Source organism: Leucoraja erinacea, chromosome 6 (assembly GCF_028641065.1).
Source record: "Leucoraja erinacea ecotype New England chromosome 6, Leri_hhj_1, whole genome shotgun sequence".
Lineage (NCBI taxonomy): Eukaryota > Metazoa > Chordata > Chondrichthyes > Rajiformes > Rajidae > Leucoraja > Leucoraja erinaceus.
Window position 1 is genome coordinate 64,835,823 of NC_073382.1, and position 19,328 is coordinate 64,855,150.

Sequence of the window (19,328 nt, forward strand, 5' to 3'; positions counted from 1 at the left end):
AAACGTTTCACGAGGAAAATTGATACATTTTACTAAGGAATGCTCTATAATTACATGCTATTTTTGTTGTTTGTCAAAAATGCTGGCACTTACCATTTGCTGAAATCCACATGGCAGGATGTGAAGACAGAAATGTGGGTGATGCAGTGATCAGCATTAGAGGAATGCGTAGAAGCTTCACCTGGCTTTTAATAAAGGCAAGTGTGCAGAGTGGGGTTATGAGAAGTGTTGGGAAGTGATCATGAAACATGATGGTGAATGGCAGAGATGTTTACAAAATTGATGAATGAATGAATGAATGATTGAATACTTTATTTATACATGTGACAAGTCACAGTGAAATTCTTTGCTTGTATACCCTAGGTATGCAAATACTTGCCACATAAGGGCGCTGACATAATTACATGCTAAGTCCCCCTTTGTTCTCATCCTGATCCACTCCCCCACCCACTCACCCCGACTCCCCCCCTCCCCCTCCCCTCCACGCCAGATCCTCCATTGTCCATTGTTCCACCCCCTCCCTCATGACAGTCCCCACCACGATGGGATTAAATAGATTAATTCAGTTGCGATGCAAGGCAAAAATATAAAACGTTGAACATCGCCTCTTTGTCCTTCAAAACTATGTACTCCGTCACTCTGCACACCTTGAACTGGCTGGCTTATGACGAAAATCACAGAAAATGTGCCCATTCTGCCCCACCATTTTGTGGTCCTGAAATTATTGGCAGTTTGGAAATCCTATGATTTGTCCTCTGGTTCTCCTGATTGCTGTGCTAACTCTAACATGCAGGTATCCTGGTCCCTGTGCCCCCCTTGAAACTTCTGGGTTCACTGAAAAATGTATTATCTGACTGCACTGCATAATATATGAAAACATGTGAATAAAAAGTGTTAAGAATCAATTGGAATATCATCCAATACTCTAGCATATCTGTGTAAGAAGGAACTGCAGATGCTGGTTTACATAGAATATAGACAGAAAATATTAATGGTAACTCACCGGGTCAGGCAGTATTTTTTCAGAGTCTGAGAAGGGTTTCCACCCAAAACATCATCCATTCCTTTTCTCTGGAGCTGTTGCTGACCCACTGATTTACTCCAACATTTTGTGTCTATCTCCAGACTATCTGTCAGTCTGCCACACCAAAGCGTTGAGCATGCCTCATTAACAGAGTTTTACTGCATGTTTTTAGTGTGTTTGGTGATTTTTAATGGAATTTATCATTTTAAATCCGGTACATCCTCCTGAAAAACGAATTTCTGCTGCCACTTTGCAATTGACGTGGCTACAAATCAGAGTGCCCATTTATAACTGAGGATAATGCCTGTCACTTTATTCTGCTGCTCTGCCTGTTTATGCAACTTCCATTTAAAAGCAACGTTCATTGCAGCGAGTGAAATATTTCTGCCATTTACTGAATGAACATCAAATCTGAAGTGATTACCTTATATAATCATTACACATGTCATTTCACCTTGATTGAAATACAATGTCCATGTCTGCTGTATATTTCTATGTGTGTGTGTGTCTGTGTTCATAGGTGGCTATTTGAGTATGTGTGTGGGTCCATTTGCATGGTGTTTGTCAGGGCTGCCAACTCTCACGCTTTGAGCGTGACACTCACGCATTTCAGCCAATTCTCACGCCCTCACGCTGAAGACGGAATTCTCACGCTGACAGGCTGTCTTCAGTCCCCGCATAGCAAAGATCCTATAGCGGAGCTGAGCTATAGGATCTTTGCTGCACAGTTTGTCTCTTTGCGCCACATAACAGCGATCTGCATGAATTAGGGAAGCGCGTCGGTCCCGGGCAACGGGTGTCAGCGTTTTGCGCGCCGTCTACGAGCGCTGCGCTTCCAGCTGCCACGGCAACCTCGCTCCCTCCCTCCCTCCTGTCCAAAGATCTTATAGCTCCGCTATAGGATCTTTGCTCCTGCCCTTCAACTCACACGGCAGCGCCAACGCCGCCAATCCACGCTACACCGTGCCCGCCAGACTCCCCATTGGGCAGCCCGGGAATGAGAGGGAGGGGAGAAAGAGAGAGAGAGAAAGAAAAAAAGGGAGGGATGGAGGTAAAGAGAGACAGGGGGAGGGAATGTAGAAAGGGGATGAAGGAAGGGAAGGAGAAAGGGGAGAAAGAGGAAGCGTGAGGAAAAAGAGGGAGGTGAGGAAAGAGAAGGAGGGGAGGAAAGAGAGGAGGGGGAGGAGGGAGAGGGGGGAAGGGGGGGTGAAAGGTGTAGGTGTCTGTTTCCCTGTGTGTGTGTGCATGTGTGCCTCACTGTGTGTGTGTGTGTGTGTGCCTCCCTGTGTGTCTCCCTGTGTGTGTGTATGTGTGTGGCTCTCCCTGTGTGTATGTGCGTGTCTCTGTGTGTGTCCCTGTGTGTGTGTGTGTGTGTCTCCCTGTGTGTGTGTGTGCTGTCTGTGTGTGTGTGTGTGTGTGTGTGTGTGTGTGTGTGTGTGTGTGTGTGTGTGTGTGTGTGTGTGTGTGTGTGTGTGTGTGTGTCTGTGTCTCCCTGTGTGTGTGTCTGTCTGTGTGTGTGTGTGTGTGTGTGTGCCTGTATATAGTCTGTCTGTGTGTGTCTCCCTGTGTGTGTGTGTCCCTGTGTGTGTGTGTGTGTGTGTGTGTGTGTGTGTGTGTGTGTGTGTGTGTGTGTGTGTCTCCCTGTGTGTGTGCGTGTGTGTGTGTGTGTGTGTGTGTGTGTCTCCCTGTGTGTGTGTGTGTGCCTGTGTGTGTGTGTGTGTGTCTGTGTGTGTGTGTCTGTGTGTGTGTGTGTGTGTGTGTGTCTGTGTGTGTGTGTCCCTGTGTGTGTGTGTGTCTCCCTGTGTGTGTGTGTGTGTGTGTGTGTGTGTGTGTGTGTGTGTGTGTGTGTGTGTGTGTGTGTGTGTGTGTGTGTGTGTGTGTGTGTGTGTGTGTGTCCCTGTGTGTGTGTGTGTGTGTATCTATGTGTGTGTGTGTTTGTGTGTGTGTGTCTGTGTGTGTGTGTGTGTGTGTGTGTGTGTGTGTGTGTCCCTGTGTGTGTGTGTGTGTGTGTGTGTGTGTGTGCCTGTGTGTGTGTGTGTGTGTCTCCTTGTGTGTGTGTGTGTGTGTGTGTGTGTGTGTGGGTGTGTGTGTGGGTGTGTCTGGGGGTGTGTGGGTGTGTGTGTGTGTGTGTGTGTCGTGTGTGTGTGTGTGTCTGTCTCCCTGTGTGTGTGTGTGTGTCTGTCTCCTTGTGTGTGTGTGTGTCTTCCTTTGTGTATGTATCTCCCTGTGCGTCTGTTGTCACATCCTGGCCTGAGACAGGGCTGCCAACTCTGTGCGTGTTGTCACATCCTGGCCTTAGACAGGGCTGCCAGAGTCACACATTTCAGTCAATTCTCACGCTGATGACAGAATTCTCACGCTGTCTTCAGTCCCTGCACAGTTTGTCTTTTTGTGCCATATCACAACGATCTGTGCGGTCTGGGGAAGCTCGTCAGGTGGCGGCTGTGAGTGACGCGCATCTCTTCTTTCTTGGTTGGATGAAGCAGCCGGAGATAAAACTAACCAGGTGAATCGGTTGTAAAACATGGGGAGGACCACAATGAGGCCAAACATCTAGGACAGGGTTCGGCAACCTACGGCATACAGGCTGAATCCTGCCCGTAACCCAAAAAACCATGTTTTTTTTCAATTTGTTTTCGCAGGGTCGGGACAGGCGAGCTGACCTGAGAACTGCAGCCAGTCCCTGGGACACAAGCTGATCTAGGAATGGCAGCCAGTCCCTGGGCATGCAGGATGCCAACTTGATCATTATGGACAAATTGGGCCAGCCACGTACATGCGTATACCACGTATAACTCTGACTATGAAGATCTGAATGGGCTTAGAATGACCATTTAAGCAAAATTGCCCCCACTTTCCCCATTTTTATTCTTGAGATTAATATCCCTTTGCTCTGTTAACAGCGTTAAAGTACTTATGAGGTCGAGTCACGAAAGGGAACATGTTATTTCTTTTTAGTTTGTTTTAATTTGTTAGTTGATTGTTTGTTGAGTGCTATCATTTCTGAAATGGTCCGAAAGTAACTTAACTGTTATAAAGCAGTAATAAGTGATTTTTGTCCAAACAATTGGAACTTGCATAAAATGTTTGCATTATTAGCAGGACTGCAAACTCTCACGCATTGAGCGTGAGATTCATGCAATTCACAAAATTCTCATGCTCTCACGCTGATAACAAAATTTCTCACGCTCAAATATCTGCGGGTGCTGAAAGTTCAAAATAAAGCAAAAATTGTTTTAGTAAAAACCATGAGGGGAATATCAGGTGAATGCATAGTATTTTCCCCAGGATATGTGATTCAAGCATTAGAGGGGATTGGTTTAAAGCAGGGCTATCAAACTACCGGCCTGGGGGATGATTTTTGGTGGAAAAACAGTAGTTTAGTTTCTCCCATGCAGATGGTGTGATGGGTGAGACACGGCGGCGGTGGTCCCAGCACCAACCCCCCTCCCCCTTCCCCCCTGATGCACGGCACACACCTCCCACCCTCACCTCCGGCGGCTCTATGTCCGTCAACTGCTCTGTTCACACCCCATGGAGTTTTAACCCCGGCACGGAGCCAGGAGTGGACCGGGAGAATGGGGCCGTTGGTGCAGCCTCCGGAGCCTACTATTGGAGAGGGTCACCCTCCCACCATCGGTCACTACGCTACCTCGCAATTTCTCACTCTCAACTCTCACCCAATGTTGGCAGCCTGCCCGGTGTTTGTGTGTATCCATCTGTAAATGTTTGTTCCTGTGTGTCATTGTGTGTATGTGTATACATGTGTGTGTGTGTATGTGTCTGGATGGTGTCTGTGTGCATGTGTGTGTTTTGTGTGTTTCAGACAAAGGAACTATTAAAATAATCATAGAACAAATGAATATAGAGATGAGGTGGTGACAGGATGAAAGGAGGGGGCATTTGACCAGTTTAGTGAAACAATAGATCAAATATATCAAATGTGAAAATAACAAATAAAAGCCAAGAAGGAAATAAGTGTGATTTCTTTCATCTCCCAGATGGTTACTGATCTCATCACCTCTGACGATCTTCCCTGCACAGCCTCCAACCTCATAGTTCCCCAGCCCTGCACTTCCCACTTCTATCTCTTTCCCAATAACTACAAACAGAACTGCCTCAGCAGACTCATTATCTTTGCCCATTCCTGCCCCACAGACTCATCTCCAAATAACTTGATTCCATCCTAAACCCTTCTTGTCCAGTCCCTTCCAACCTACATCCAAGACACCTCACATGCTGGTCAACTCTTCAATGACTTGCAATTTCCAGGCCCCCATTGCCATGAACGTCCAGTCTGAAGAAGGGCCTCGACCCGAAACATCACCCATTCCTTCTCTCCAGGGATGCTGCCTGGCCTGCTGAGTTACTCCAGCATTTTGTGACTACCTTTGATTTACATAGAAACATAGAAAATAGGTGCAGGAGGAAGCCATTTGGCACTTTGAGCCAGCACCGCCATTCATTGTGATCATGGCTGATCGACCCCAATCAATAACCCGTACCTGCCTTCTCCCCATATCCCTTCATTCCACCAGCCTCTAGAACTCTATCTAACTCTCTCTTAAATCCATCCAGTGATTTGGCCTCCGTTGCCCTCTATGGCAGGGAATTCCACAAATTCACAACTCTCTGGGTGAAAACGTTTTTTCTCACCTCAGTTTTTAATGGCCTCCCCTGTATTCTAAGACTGTGGCCCCTGGTTCTGGACTCGCCCAACATTGGGAACATTTTTCTGCATCTAGCTTGTCCAGTCCTTTGATAATTTTATATGTTTCTATAAGATTCCCCCTCATCCTTCCAAACTTTTCAATCTTTCCTCATATGACAGCCCCGCCATCCCAGGGATCAATCTTGTGAACCTATGCTGCACTGCCTCAATCACATTAAACCAACATCTGCAGTTCCTTCCTATACATTCATGACTGACATCTACTACTAACCCTTCAACCCCCACAGTTATTTGGGTTACACTTCATCCCACCCTGCCTCTTGCAAAGACGCTATCAATTTCTCAGTCCCGCCGCATCTGCTCCCATGATGAGGTTTTCCATTTTAGGACATCTGAGATGTCCTCCTTCTTTAGTAAATTTGGATTATCCCCTGTTGTCATAGATGGATCCCTCACCCGTGTTTCCTATTTCTTCCCTCCCCCTGCCCCTCCCCTTCCGCTTATGTTCCTTCCCAATCCGAGACATTGCCTATTTATTTTCTCTAGAGATGCTGCCTGACCCACTGAGTGACTCCAGCATTTTGTATCTCTCGACTTATATACAGTACCTTGCTCTGGCCTCACAATTCACACTTCTTCTATTCTTGCCTCACATCTATTGTCTTTTCATCTCTGGCTTTTGTTCCACCATCCGCCTATCAAAACCCCACTCACCTGTAACCAACTATCACTCACCAGGATTTACCCTGCCCCTCCTCTCTTCCAATATTCTCCCCACCTTCCCTCGACCACAATCAGTCTGAAGAAGGGCCTTAACCTAAAAAGTCACATATCCATGTTCTCCAGAGATGCTGGCTGACCCACCGAGTTACTCCAGCACTTTGTGTCCCTCGTTTGCCTTTGAATGTTTTAAGCTTATTTTAAAATAAAACTGAGCAAAATAAATTAAATAGGAAAATAATTACTGGTATATGTGAAATGTAAAACAATAAAGGTGTTTAGCATGAGTGATGGATAACATATGCCAGAAGAACTCGCACTTGAAAGTATAAATTATATTTATAAATAATACTTTAACCAAACATCAAAATAGTAAACATGACATTTATAATTTGTTATATAGTGGTTTGCTGATGGTGAAAAGCCAAATGTGTGGGAAAATGCCCAAAGTGCCGGCATCTTCAAGGGGAGAGGAGATGGAGCGCGTTACAAGAAAGGCACGGAACTTACAAGTACTTTGCATAACCTTTCGATCATGCCAGTGAGGAAACTCTTCCAGAAACTGAAAGATTAAAGCAAAATCAAAGTAGATTTTACTCTCACTAACCTGACATAAGGAATCATTAACACCGACTACTGACGATGCAAGCAGAACAGGATCAAAGTGAATGCCTCCCATCTGTTCAGTTTCACTTCCAAGATAGTTTAGATACTGCTCCAAAAAGGCAAAAAGTGTTTAAGATATCTGTTGATGACACCAAGCTTCTCTTCCCATTATTCCTTGACAAGGTCTTTAAATTGATGCAATATTTCAGCAGTGTCCCGTACTGGATGAACAGAGATGTCCTCCAGCTGGATATTGGGAAGATCAAAACCATTGTCTTCATTTACCATCGCTGGGGACCATTTGGATCTGAATTAGACTGTTCTCAATTTCTGTCATACTTACTTTGAATAGTTTGCTACTTACCTTTGCTAAATTACAGTTGCAAATTACCCCTACCACCAAGTCTGGGAGTAAATACATGGCATGCAACAGAAACATCAATGGAGAGAATGTGCAATCTCCAATTTCCTTGGCAATGTAGCCGGGAATAGTTCCCACTATCTTTAAATTTGCCTGTTGTTGGTGAATTAAGGAGACTGATAAGTTAAGAGTATAGGAGGGAGATCAATTATCTATTTGCTTTGGTGGCATAACACCCACCTTGATCTCTACTTCAGTAAAACCAAAGAGCTGATTGTTGACTTCAAAAGAGGAAGATGAGGTTCCTCGATGGGTTGGTGATGGAGAAAATCAATAACTTCGAGTTCCTGGGCATGCATATTTCTGCAGATCTGTCTGGAAAGAAAGCCCATTAATGACTCTACTTCCGTAGAAGATTGTGGAAATTCAGTATGGAAACAAATAATCTCTTGAACTTCTACAGGTGTACGGTAGAGAGCATATTGATTGGTTGCATCACAAAGGCTGGCAAGTGAAAGAGTGGTGGTGGCCAGAGTGGTGTGGGTCCTTGTTGAGGCCGGCTACTTCTGTGAGGTGGCACCTCCTGTGGATCCCTTCGATGGTGGGGAAGTCAGTACCTGTAATAGACATTTTCAACCTCTCACTTCTGAGGTCTGAGGTTCCCACCAGCTTTAAAAGGGCATCAATTATACCGGTGCCCAAGAAGAGCAAGGTGACGTGCCTCAACGACTATCGGCCAGTGGCACTAACATCTGTGGTGATGAAGTGCTTTGTGCGGTTGATTATGGCGCATATCAGCTCCTACCTCGACCTACTACAGTTCGCTTACCGACACAACAGGTCAACGGTGGATGCAATCTCACTGGCTCTCCACTCCGCTCTGGACCACTTGGCCAACAAAAACGCGTATGTCAGGCTGTGGTTCATAGCCTACAGCTCGGCGTTTAATATCATCATCCCCTCCAAGCCGGTTACCAAGCACACGGATCTGGGTCTCTGCGCATCCCTCTGCAATTGGATCCTCGACCTCCTCACTCACAGACCACAGTCTGTCCATATTGGTGGAAATATGTCATCCTCGATAACAATCAGCACTGGAGCACCTCAAGGCTGCGTGCTCAGCCCCCTGCTGAACTCACTCTATACTCATGACTGTGTAGCCGGACATAGTGCGAACTCCATTATCAAGTTCGCCGACGACACCACCATTGTGGGACGAATCACAGATGGTGATGAGTCAGAGTATAGAAGTGAGATCGATCGATTGACCAAATTGTGCCAGCACAACAGCCTGGCTCTCAACACCAGTAAAACTAAGGAACTAATTGTGGACTGGAAGCGGAGGATAGGGACCCACAATCCCGTTTATATCAACGGGACGACAGGGAAAGGGTCAAAAACTTCAAATTCCTGGGCGTGCATATTTCCGAATATCTTTCCTGGTCCCTGCACACTGATGCAAATATAAAGAAGGCACATCAGCGCCTCTACTTCCTGAGAAGATTACGGAGAGTCGGTATGTCAAGGAGGATTCTCTCAAACTTCTACAGGTGCACAGTAGAGAGCATGCTGACTGGCTGCATCATGGCCTGGTTCAGCAACTTGAACAACCAGGAGCGAAAAAGACTGCAGAAAGTTGTGATCACTGCCAGTCCATCACCAGCTCTGACCTCCCAACCATCGATGGAATCTATCGTAGTCACTGCCTCAAAAAGGCTGCCAACATCATCAAAGACCCACACCATCCTGGTCACACACTCATTGCACCATTGCCATCGGGAAGAAGGTACAGGAGACTGAAATCTGTAACATCCAGGTTCAGGAACAGCTTCTTCCCCACAGCTATCAGGCTATTAAACACGACATCAAATAAGCTCTGAACAGTATTATTATTATTGCACCATATCTGTTTATTTATTGTGTATATATGGTCTATGATCTATAGACACACTGAACTTTCATCTTCCATTTTGTATTATGTTTACATATTCTGTTGTGCTGCAGCAAGTAAGAATTTCATTGTCCTATCTGGGCCACATGACCATAAAAACTCTCTTGACTGCTCAACAAAAGAGAGACAAAAGTGGACTAAAAGAGACAAAAAGCAGATAAGACCCGAGCTAGCTGCCTGCCCCTTTTCCAGGAATATGTCCACGCCAGGGTGGTACTAGAGAGGGACTACCCACTGTCCACGGGCACCATGGTGCATTTCCAGGACCGCTGGGCACCATGGGGGTGGAATGCATCCTTAATAAGGATTGCAAAATATTTATTTAAGAATATTTGTTTTACTTGTACTATGATGATGGAATTGCTTTTGAATTCTTTTGTATTGTAAATACTTGAATAAATCTATTTTTGGTTTAAAAAAAAAGGGACTAGGAGACAAAAGGGAGTCAGATACGAGAAGAGTGAAAGAGGAGAGTTACATGTCCCTGTTTAATAACTGAGTGTTCCCTATTGACTTCAACATTTTGGTACTAAGGATCTATCTTCCTCATCTTGGATGCAGGTAACCTGAGCAGGTAACAGATTACTTCATTGTTCTACCCCATTCAGTCGTATTTCAAGCCTTCAGAAACCCATTGCAATTAAAATGCAGCACGTCCTCTCAAACAGCAGAAACCCAGCAGAATAAATGGCACTACAATTATTTGCCAAAATTGTAAGCTGAATGATGTGCTATTTCTTCTCAGCACATCTGTCTTTCCAGAGTAATATTTTGGCCTTCTATTGCTACCCTCGTGATGCTTTATGCTAGCAGGTGCATTTTGTAATCGAAAAATTAAAGGTACAACTATGACCCTTTATCAGTAATCTGCATGTGTAATTTTTTATCCATCCTGCCAATGGCCTGAAATCCACCAATTCTCTACTGTATCCATCCCACAGGATACACTGGATAGATTCATAATAGGCATCAGAATGGAGTGGAGAAGGTTCCAATTTAATAAAGAAGATATTGCAAAGTTGATCATTCCCAAAAGAGTGGGGAAATAAATTGAAAGAGATACAGAGCCTCAGCCCGTTTACAAGGGATTATTTAATCTTAAGGGACAGCCTGGATATCCTTCAGCAAACAAAGAATGGAGCATTGTGCACAAATCTGCAGGAAATGGACAAATTTGAACCACTCCTCAGTGCAAACAGAGCGTGACCTCGCCATCCAAATCTGATGACACTTTTACCACATGACTGAGAAATTCTGCATGGATTTGTCATTTTGATGTAGCTTTAAGCTGTAATTAAAATAGCAGAAGCAGGACAGCTTTGGAATGCTGCACTTACATTAGAATTCCAGTCCTGGCTGCAGCCTTGAAGATGTGATACACACTTTCTCTTCATGTGCACCCGAGGTATATCATTGCCGACAGGAACTATGAAATGACTCATTTCCAAAATGCCATCAACAGGGTGGTTCATTTGTTCTTGTGTTACTGCTAGTGCTGACAGTCCTCCCCACAAAGACAGCCAAAGCAATGTCCTTGTTTCACCATTTATGTCATCTAACATAATGTATTGTCACGGTATCTTAAATACATCATTTAAAAAATGCAGCTTATTGGATGTTTAAACTAAACTCTTACCCAACAACGGAAATAATAAATTAAGCAAAATGTTTAAGAAAGGGGTAAGCCATTTAGGACTGATGAGGAAAGTTGTGAATCTATGGAATTGTCTGCAACAGAAGGAAGTGGAGGCCAGTTCACTGGATTTCAAGAGAGTTAGATATAGCTCATAGGGCTAACGAAATCAAGGGATATGGGGAAAAAGCAGGAATGGAGTAATGATTTTGGATGATCAGCCATGATCATATTGAATGCCGGTGCTGGCTCGAAGGGCCGAATGACCTATTCCTGCACCTATTTTCTGTTTCTATGTTTCTAACATCGCAGGTGTTTTCATTCCAGGAACTAGACTTCAGGATGATCTTGTGGGTAATGAGGGAAACCCACTTCAAGTTTAACCACCCTCACCAATGAAGTGCAGATGTGCCTCAGGAGTCACATGACCACCAGCAGAGAAAGAGAGCAAAATGATGGAGACTTGAAGATACATTTCTGTGTTTCGAATGGCCTGGATGCTTGCTTCAGGCCTCTCCTGGTGTCCTAAAAGTCCTGCACCACATTGCACACTAGAGAGAATTACAGGTAAAGCAGGATTAAAGAAAAATATAAAATTGAGGACGTGGCAATATTTCCACGTGTTAATGTCCACATGAAAATATGAAACAGCCTAGCTTTTTTAATAATGTCCCTGTTAATTTTATGTAGTGTAATTTGAAACTCCTAGCATCTGCAGTTATCCATTTTTAATCAGTTAATCTTGCATCAAAGGTGTGTTGAAATATGCAGTACACATGCATATTGATGAAATCCAAAACTGTAACTTCATATTGGTGATTTAAAAACCCCCGAATATTACCATGCATTTGATAGTAGGCTGATATTTTTTGATTTCAACCTATGGTGACAATAAGTTTGGTTTGCCCTCAAAAACCTGTGTATTTGTCCTGTAGTCTCCTCTGTCTGCTTACGTTCTCTGTTTGATTTTAATCCTGTTCGCTATATTTAGTTCAGCACCAATAAGGTGGCATTATTACTGTGGAATTTCACAAGTTCAGTCAGTTAAGTAAAGAAAGTGTTATACACAAAGTGCTGGAGTAGCTCAGCAGGTCAGGCAGCATTTCTGAAAGACATGGATAAGTGATGTTTTGAGTCGTGACCCTTTTTCAGACCTCCAGAGATGTCCTCCAAAGATGCTGCCTAACCCATGAGTTGCTCCAGCACTTTGTCTTCTACACAAGATTTCAGCATCTGCATTTCCTTGCAGATTAAAGTACAGCTTTGCGTTTAAATATTGTTTCATTTCCTTAATTTTCTGCAATTTGCAACTCAACTACTTGCATTTACGATTGGTTATTAATTATTTTAATGGGGTGGAAGATTGCAGCCTTCACGTTTCAATGAATGCAATCAACCTGGCATGCACAATCAAATAAGATCAAATAGAACAAGTTGTCCTACAACTTTAGGCTGTGCACGCCATACGCAAGAAGAAGAAGAATTATTTTTAAAAGAATGGGTTTCCAACTTTTTGCACATTATACATTTGCACATTTATCAGACCTTTTTAGTTATATTCTGCTACTGTGCTTTATCCTTCCACTGTTGATAAGAAGCAACTTGGATCAATTATCTTGTGTTGAAATGCCCCATATTACACGATAAGTCTCTTCAACAATGAAATCATATTTTGAGAGCATTTCATTGTGTGAGGCCCAGCGAAACATTGTCACAGTGAGGCCCAGCGCAGATTGGAGGAACAGCTCCTCAAATTTTGCTTGGACAGCTTAGGCCCCAGCGGTATGAACATTGACTTCTCTAACTTCAAGTAACCCTTGCATTCTCTCTCACTCCATCCCACCCCCTCCCCAGTTCTCCGACCAGTCTTACTGTCTCCGACTACATTTTATCTCTGTTCGCTTTGTTATTACCTTCTCCCAGCTAACATTGATCTATTCTACATTTGCTTTGATTTTCATTCCCTTTGTCCTATATTCACACCTTACAGTTCCTTATCTATGTATCTCCTTCTCCCCGACATCAATCTGAGGAAGGGTCTCGACCAGAAATGTCACCCATTCCTTCTCTCCAATGGTACTGCCTGTCCCGCTGAGTTATTTCAGCATTTTGTCTCTATCTTCAGTTTAAACCAGCATCTGCTGTACCGATGACCCCTTCTCCTGTCTCCACCTGCAAGGGCCCTAGCTATGCCTGCCTCTTTTACGATAGGTTGAACATTCCCCTGGTGTGGGGGTTGGGGTGGAGGGTGGGGGTCATTTTCCCACACAAGCCATAGGTGACTGGGCAATTTGAACCCAAGCACCAAGTTGTAAGTGGCCGAAGGTGCGCATCCCTCAGGACAGCCCCCACTCTCCCACGGCCACGCTCCGTGGGCTGTGGGTCGGGTGCAGCGGAGGTGTGGGACAATGTTCATCCCTCCACAGTGATGTGATGGACGTGGGGGTCTGGACCAATCGCTAACAGGTCCCGCCCCCCAGCAACATCATGTCCGTTATTTGACATTTCTGTTGAGCGGCATTCGGTTCGTTGGCTTGTAGGCGACACTGCCTTTCCGATAGATGGCGTTTTGGCAGAACGACCATTCGATGAGTTTGCTTTTAGGTGACGCAGCCTTTTGGTTAGTTGGCTTTTAGGCGTCCCGTCCTTTCGGTTAGTTTGCATTTAGGCGTCCCACTCTTTCGGTTAGTTGGTTTCGGCATTCGGTTATTTAGCGTTTCGGCTTTGTTTCCATTCGGTTATTTGGCTTCCACTTCTTTGCTTCGGTGTCTTGTCCGTCGGCGCCACGTCCGGGCACCGTCCCGCCATCCCGGGAAGTTACCTGGTGAACATACGCTGCACTACCTCAATTGCAACAATGTTCTTCCTCAAATTAGGAGACCAAACTTACACAAAGTACTCCAGGTGCGGTCTCACCGGGGTCCTGTAGAACTGCAGTAGGACCTCCTTGCTCCTAAATTCAATTCCACTCGCATGCCATTAGCTTTCTTCACTGCCTTCTGTACCTGCATGCTTACTTTCAGTGATTGATGTACAAGCCCACCCAGGCCTTGATGCACTTCCCCTTTTCCCAATCTGACACCATTCAGATAATAATCTGCCTTCCTGTTCTTGCCACCAAAGTGGATAAGCAGAGGGTATACAGTTAATGGCAAGACCCCTAACACCATTAATTCCAGAGGGATGTTGGAGTTCAAGTTCTTAACTCACTACAGGTGCCAGCACAAATAGATTGGGTGGTAAAGAAAGCGCATTGTATGATTGCCTTCATTATTAGGGGCATTCAAAAGAATAGTCAGAAAGTCATGATGCCACTCCATATGACTTTTGGAGTATTGCGTACATTTCTGGTCGCCTCATTACAGGAAAGATGTGGAGACTTTGGAGAAGGTGCAGAGGAGATTATCCAGAATTCTTCCTGGATTAGAGGTTTTCACCTACAGGGAGAGGTTGGACGGAATTGGATTATTTTCTCTGAAATGCGGGAGGTTGAGGGGAGAGCAGCATCTCTGGAGAAGGTAGATAGGCAATGTTTCGAGTTGGGACCCTTCTTCAGAATGATTGTAGTAGAGTGGAGAAATGGGATGGGGCAAAGCCTGGCAAGTCAGAGGTGGATGTAGGTGACAGGGGGGGGGGGGTTGGCCGATGGTTGGACAAAGACCAGAGATGAAAAGACAAAAAGTATTGAGATAGTAAATAAGGAGAAGAGGCACAAAATGTGAAGCAAGAGAAGGAATATAGATGGAAGGGGACAAGGGGGAGGGGGAAATTTGTGAAATGGGTGCATATGCAGTAGGGGCATGGAGATGAGACAGGTAGAAGGGAGGGAATTGCTCCCTTGATTCTGCCAATCTAGTCTCTCCATCCTCACTCCCTTGTAATTTTCCTTTAGCTAGTCCCATCATTCGGGTCAGGTATCACATATGGCTGCTTCATAATAGAGGGACGTGATAGGAAGCGATTACTAGTCTTGATATTGCCTCTTTCATCAACAATCTTAGCTTTAGAGGCAAATTGGGTAACACATTTTACCTTAAGCATGGCTAACTTATAAAGTCACCATCATGACAGACCCTTTGCGTTTTTGTGCGATTTGTTACAATCAACATTTTCTTAAGCTGTTGTGATCACCAATTGATAAACTAAGAATCACTTTTGTTTTACCTTTGCTGAAGTTTCAAAGCAGCTGATAAATCCATGATCCTTGCAGAACTGTTCCATTTTTCCAGGATTGGCAGATAAGAACTCACCCTCTTGATCACATTTGTTTGCCAGCAAGACAACAGAGACAGGTTTGCCATTGGGGAGAGTCAGTTTCGAGTCTAAATCATCCTTCCATTTTGACACTGCTTCGAATGTTGAGGCTCGTGTCACATCAAACACTATGAAAGCTCCAATGGCTTCTCGGTAATATACTCTTGTCATGTTCCCAAATCGTTCTTGACCTGCAGAAGTAAGAGGCACAAGGTTTTTTGTTTTTTTATGATCTGATATTCTCACACAATCTCAAACAGATTTTAGATGTCAGGTAAGGCTCGGAGAGAATGCACATGCCTGAAACATTCGATTATAGGCTTAAGTCTCATTTTCCAGATTTGAGTCTAAGCTCAAGCTGATGTTTCAATGTTCTGAGGGAACGTTGCATGGTCAGAGATGCCATTAATATGGAAGATACTGAACCAATCAATACTGTTCTCTGTGGATGTAGATCTCATGGAATTAGTACAAAGAAACAGGAGGACAGTTCTTTGTGGTTGGTCTGCCCATTATTTACTCCTCAATGCTGATATTAAGACAGGTTAGTGAAACAAGATCACTTTACAAACCTTACTATGCTACACTAATTCTTAGAACTCACCATCACATCTGCTTGAAAAATATTTCTAAGGTTGTGCTTTTGAACATGCTAAGGGCATAAGGGTGAAATAAATGCATTTTCAAAATAGAGAATTTTCCCTCGTCGTTTATAATCTGACACATTCCTGTTCTACACCTTATAAGAGATGGAGCATCATAAAATACTCTGCAGAATTATAATATATCCTAGAAGTGTACATACAAATTGCACGGCAGAGGCGCTCTGACCAAGTTAAGCAATTTTTTTCCTGTGTCACGTAAAAAATCTGAAATAATTAGTAGGAAGCGCAGTAACAGAAGATTTGTTATAGGATTTCATTATGTAGAAAGAAATCAAAGGGATAATAGCCATTAATGATGATGATATAATAAATTAAAAATTAATAATTGAATAAATATGGATATAATAATAACTCAGGTAACAGAATGGAGAACATAAATTGAAAACAATAAAATGAACAGCAATATTGACAAACAATGATATAGGGTGGTGATGGAAAAGATACAAAATGGTGTAAATAGGACCCAGCGGAATTGTGTTCTACCAGAGAAAAGAACAAGCTACTAATGAGACATTATAGGTAAATAAAGAATCAGAAAACAGATAATTGTAAAGGAGAGCATAACTAGAAAGATCATGAAGAAATCAGGAGAGAAAAAAAAAGGAGGGCAAGAAGAACTGTGAAAGAAAATTAACAAGAGACATAAAAGCGTAAAATATTCTCCTGTGATATAGTAAGAAAGTGAGAGTAGAAATATGGATGACGAGAGATAGACATGATGAAAACACTAACATTGATTCCAATATGCAGATGTAGTATTTACTGGGAACATCTGGGACCACACAGACATAACAACATACAAATAACAACATCGTTAATATTATGTGTAGCAAAAAACTGCAGATGCTGGTTTACACCAAAGATAGGCACAAAATTCTGGAGATACTCAGCGGGTTAGGCAGCCTTGCTGGAGAAAAGGAGTAGGTGACATTTCAGGTCAATACCCATCTTTAGACTGAGAGTCAGGGGGAGGGGGAAACGAGAGGTATGAAAAGGTACAGAACAAATCAGAACAGGCACTGATGGCCAACGAGCCCACAATGGTCCATTGTTGGCTGTGGAGGAGTTGATAACTAGCAGGACAACTAGGGTGGGGAGGGACGGAGAGAAGGAATGCAAGAGGTACTTGAAATTAATATTCATACCGCTGGGTTGCTTACAACAGGGTTGCTCTAGTTTTAGTGTCCCTCATGTTTTAGGCATAATGATCGTATAATGTCCTTTGAACATTTGATTGATGGAACCAAATGAAAGATAGGGCATGCAAACAGGCCCTTCAGTTCATATGCCAACCATTGATCACCTGTCCACACTACTTCTATGCTATCCCATTTTCGCACCCACTCGCTACACACTCGGCACAATTTACAGAGGCCAATTATAAACTCACACATCATTGGGATGTGCAAGGAAACTAGAGCACCTGAAGGAAACACACGGGGAGAATATGCAAACTCCACATGGAGTAAATGAATAAAAATAGCTTTTCTTCCAAAATTAATTCATAGGTCCTTTATTTACATGTAGTGGGTTGATAAGATTATTATTATTGCTTATTATTGTTTTAAAGCCCATTTGTAATTAAAAAAACTGCTCCATTGCTGCTTTTAAATACATGAAAGCACTTTTTTACTGATACGGTTTTAAATAACAAATTGCATTTCAAATAGTGCTGACATTATGCAAATTTTCCCATCGCCGATCGACAAATAAGTTTGAGTAGAAAGTAAAAGGAAAACAAAAATTGCCAACGTAAGCATCAAAACAATTTGGAGATGAACAGCACATCTACCTACAAGTATGCAAGCAGCATCACTTGCAGTGGGGCATGAAGGAAACTTAATTCCTTGCATGAAAGGATACTTGAAAGGATAAGATTTTCCATTAAGGAGAGAATAATCATTCCAGGAGCAGCTATGGTAATTCAATAGATTACCACTTGATTATCTCAATCCCCTCCATCATCCCCCTCCAGCCCAATCACACCGGCTTTCCCCATAGCAAATTCCTCAATCTTTTCTCCACACATTTTTCTTCCCCTCAGCGATTCTGTCCCTTATTTCAATTTCAATTATCAGCAGTAAATATTCCCTCTTCAGTCTCCTGTCCCCTAACTCTCCAGAACTCATTCCAATACCCCTACCCTCATCAATTTCTCATCCTTTCTCCTGAACATCTCCACAATTCCTCTCTTCACAATTCGCATCTCGGCCTTGGTACGAGATCAGAGACGAGAGGCATTTGTGCACAATGGGTTAGTTCTACAAAGCAGAACATTTAGGTGGACAATGTGAAAGAATTAGGCACCATGGTGGTCCCACACCAACGCTCTGCAAAATCACTGCAATGCTTAACTCTTTAGATTTAGGCTTATTACCGTCACGTGTACCAAGGCACAGTGAAAAGCCTTTGTGTCTTTGTGCTATCCAATCAAATTAGATAATACTACACATGTATACAATCAAACCAAAAACAAGTTCAAAAGGCAGTGAAGAGAAAGATTCCAGAATGCAGAACATACTTCTCAGCATTGAAGCGTAACAGTTCCAGAGAAAAATTCCAATGTCTGCAGTGAGATAGAACAGAGAATCAGACCTGTACCCTAGATTAGGGAAGGACCCTTTGGAGGTCTGATAATAGAGGGAAAAAAGCTGTTCCTAAGTCTGATGGTATGCGGTGTCAAGCTGCTGTATCTTCTGCCCAATGGGGGCGAGGAGAAGAAGGAATGACCTGGATGAGGGGTGATCTTATAGAGGTCTATAAGATCTTGAGAGGAATAGATCGGGTAGATGCACAGTCTCTTGCCCAGAGTAGGTGAATCGAGGACCAGAGGACATAGGTTTAAGGTGAAGGGGAAAAGATTTAATAGGAATCTGAGGGGTAACTTTTTCGCTCCAAGTGTGGTGGATGTATGGAACAAGCTGCCAGAGGAGGTAGTTGAGGCTGGGACTATGCCAACATTTAAGAACCATTTTGGCAGGTATATGGATAGGACAGGTTTAGAGGGATATGGACCAAATACTGGCAGGTGGGACTAGTGTAAGTGGGACGTGTTGGTCTGTGTGGGCAAGTTGGGCCAAAGGGCATAAGTGGGAAAGGCCTTTGATTATGTTGCCTCCTTTCCCGAGGCAGCATGAAGTGCAGTCAATGTGCCAATGGTGGGGAGTCTGGTCTATGATGGACAAGGCTACATCCATAACTCTATGCAGGTTTTTGTGCTTTTGGACAGAGGTACAACCAAACAGTATGTTTTCTAAGGTGCACTGCACCTGTCGAAGTTTGTAAGAATGGCTGGAGGCATGCTGAATTTCCTAAGTCTCCTGAGAGAGCAGTTGGTATGCTTTTTTGGCTGTTGCCTCAATTTATTTGGTCCATGGCAGGTTGTTGGTATGCCTAGGAACTAGAAGCTTTCAACCATTTCCACCACGTACTCCACCGCATT

General features: G+C 43.7%; 1 protein-coding gene across 1 annotated transcript in view; it reads right to left on the bottom strand.

Annotated features, from left to right (window-relative positions):
* rab38b (RAB38b, member of RAS oncogene family) overlaps window positions 1-19,328 on the bottom strand; it is a 35,329-nt gene that overhangs the window by 3,417 nt on the left and 12,584 nt on the right. The window contains exon 2 of the mRNA XM_055637255.1: window positions 15,132-15,412. Within this exon, the coding sequence (XP_055493230.1) occupies window positions 15,132-15,412 (281 nt within the window). The remainder of the gene's footprint in view (window positions 1-15,131; window positions 15,413-19,328) is intronic.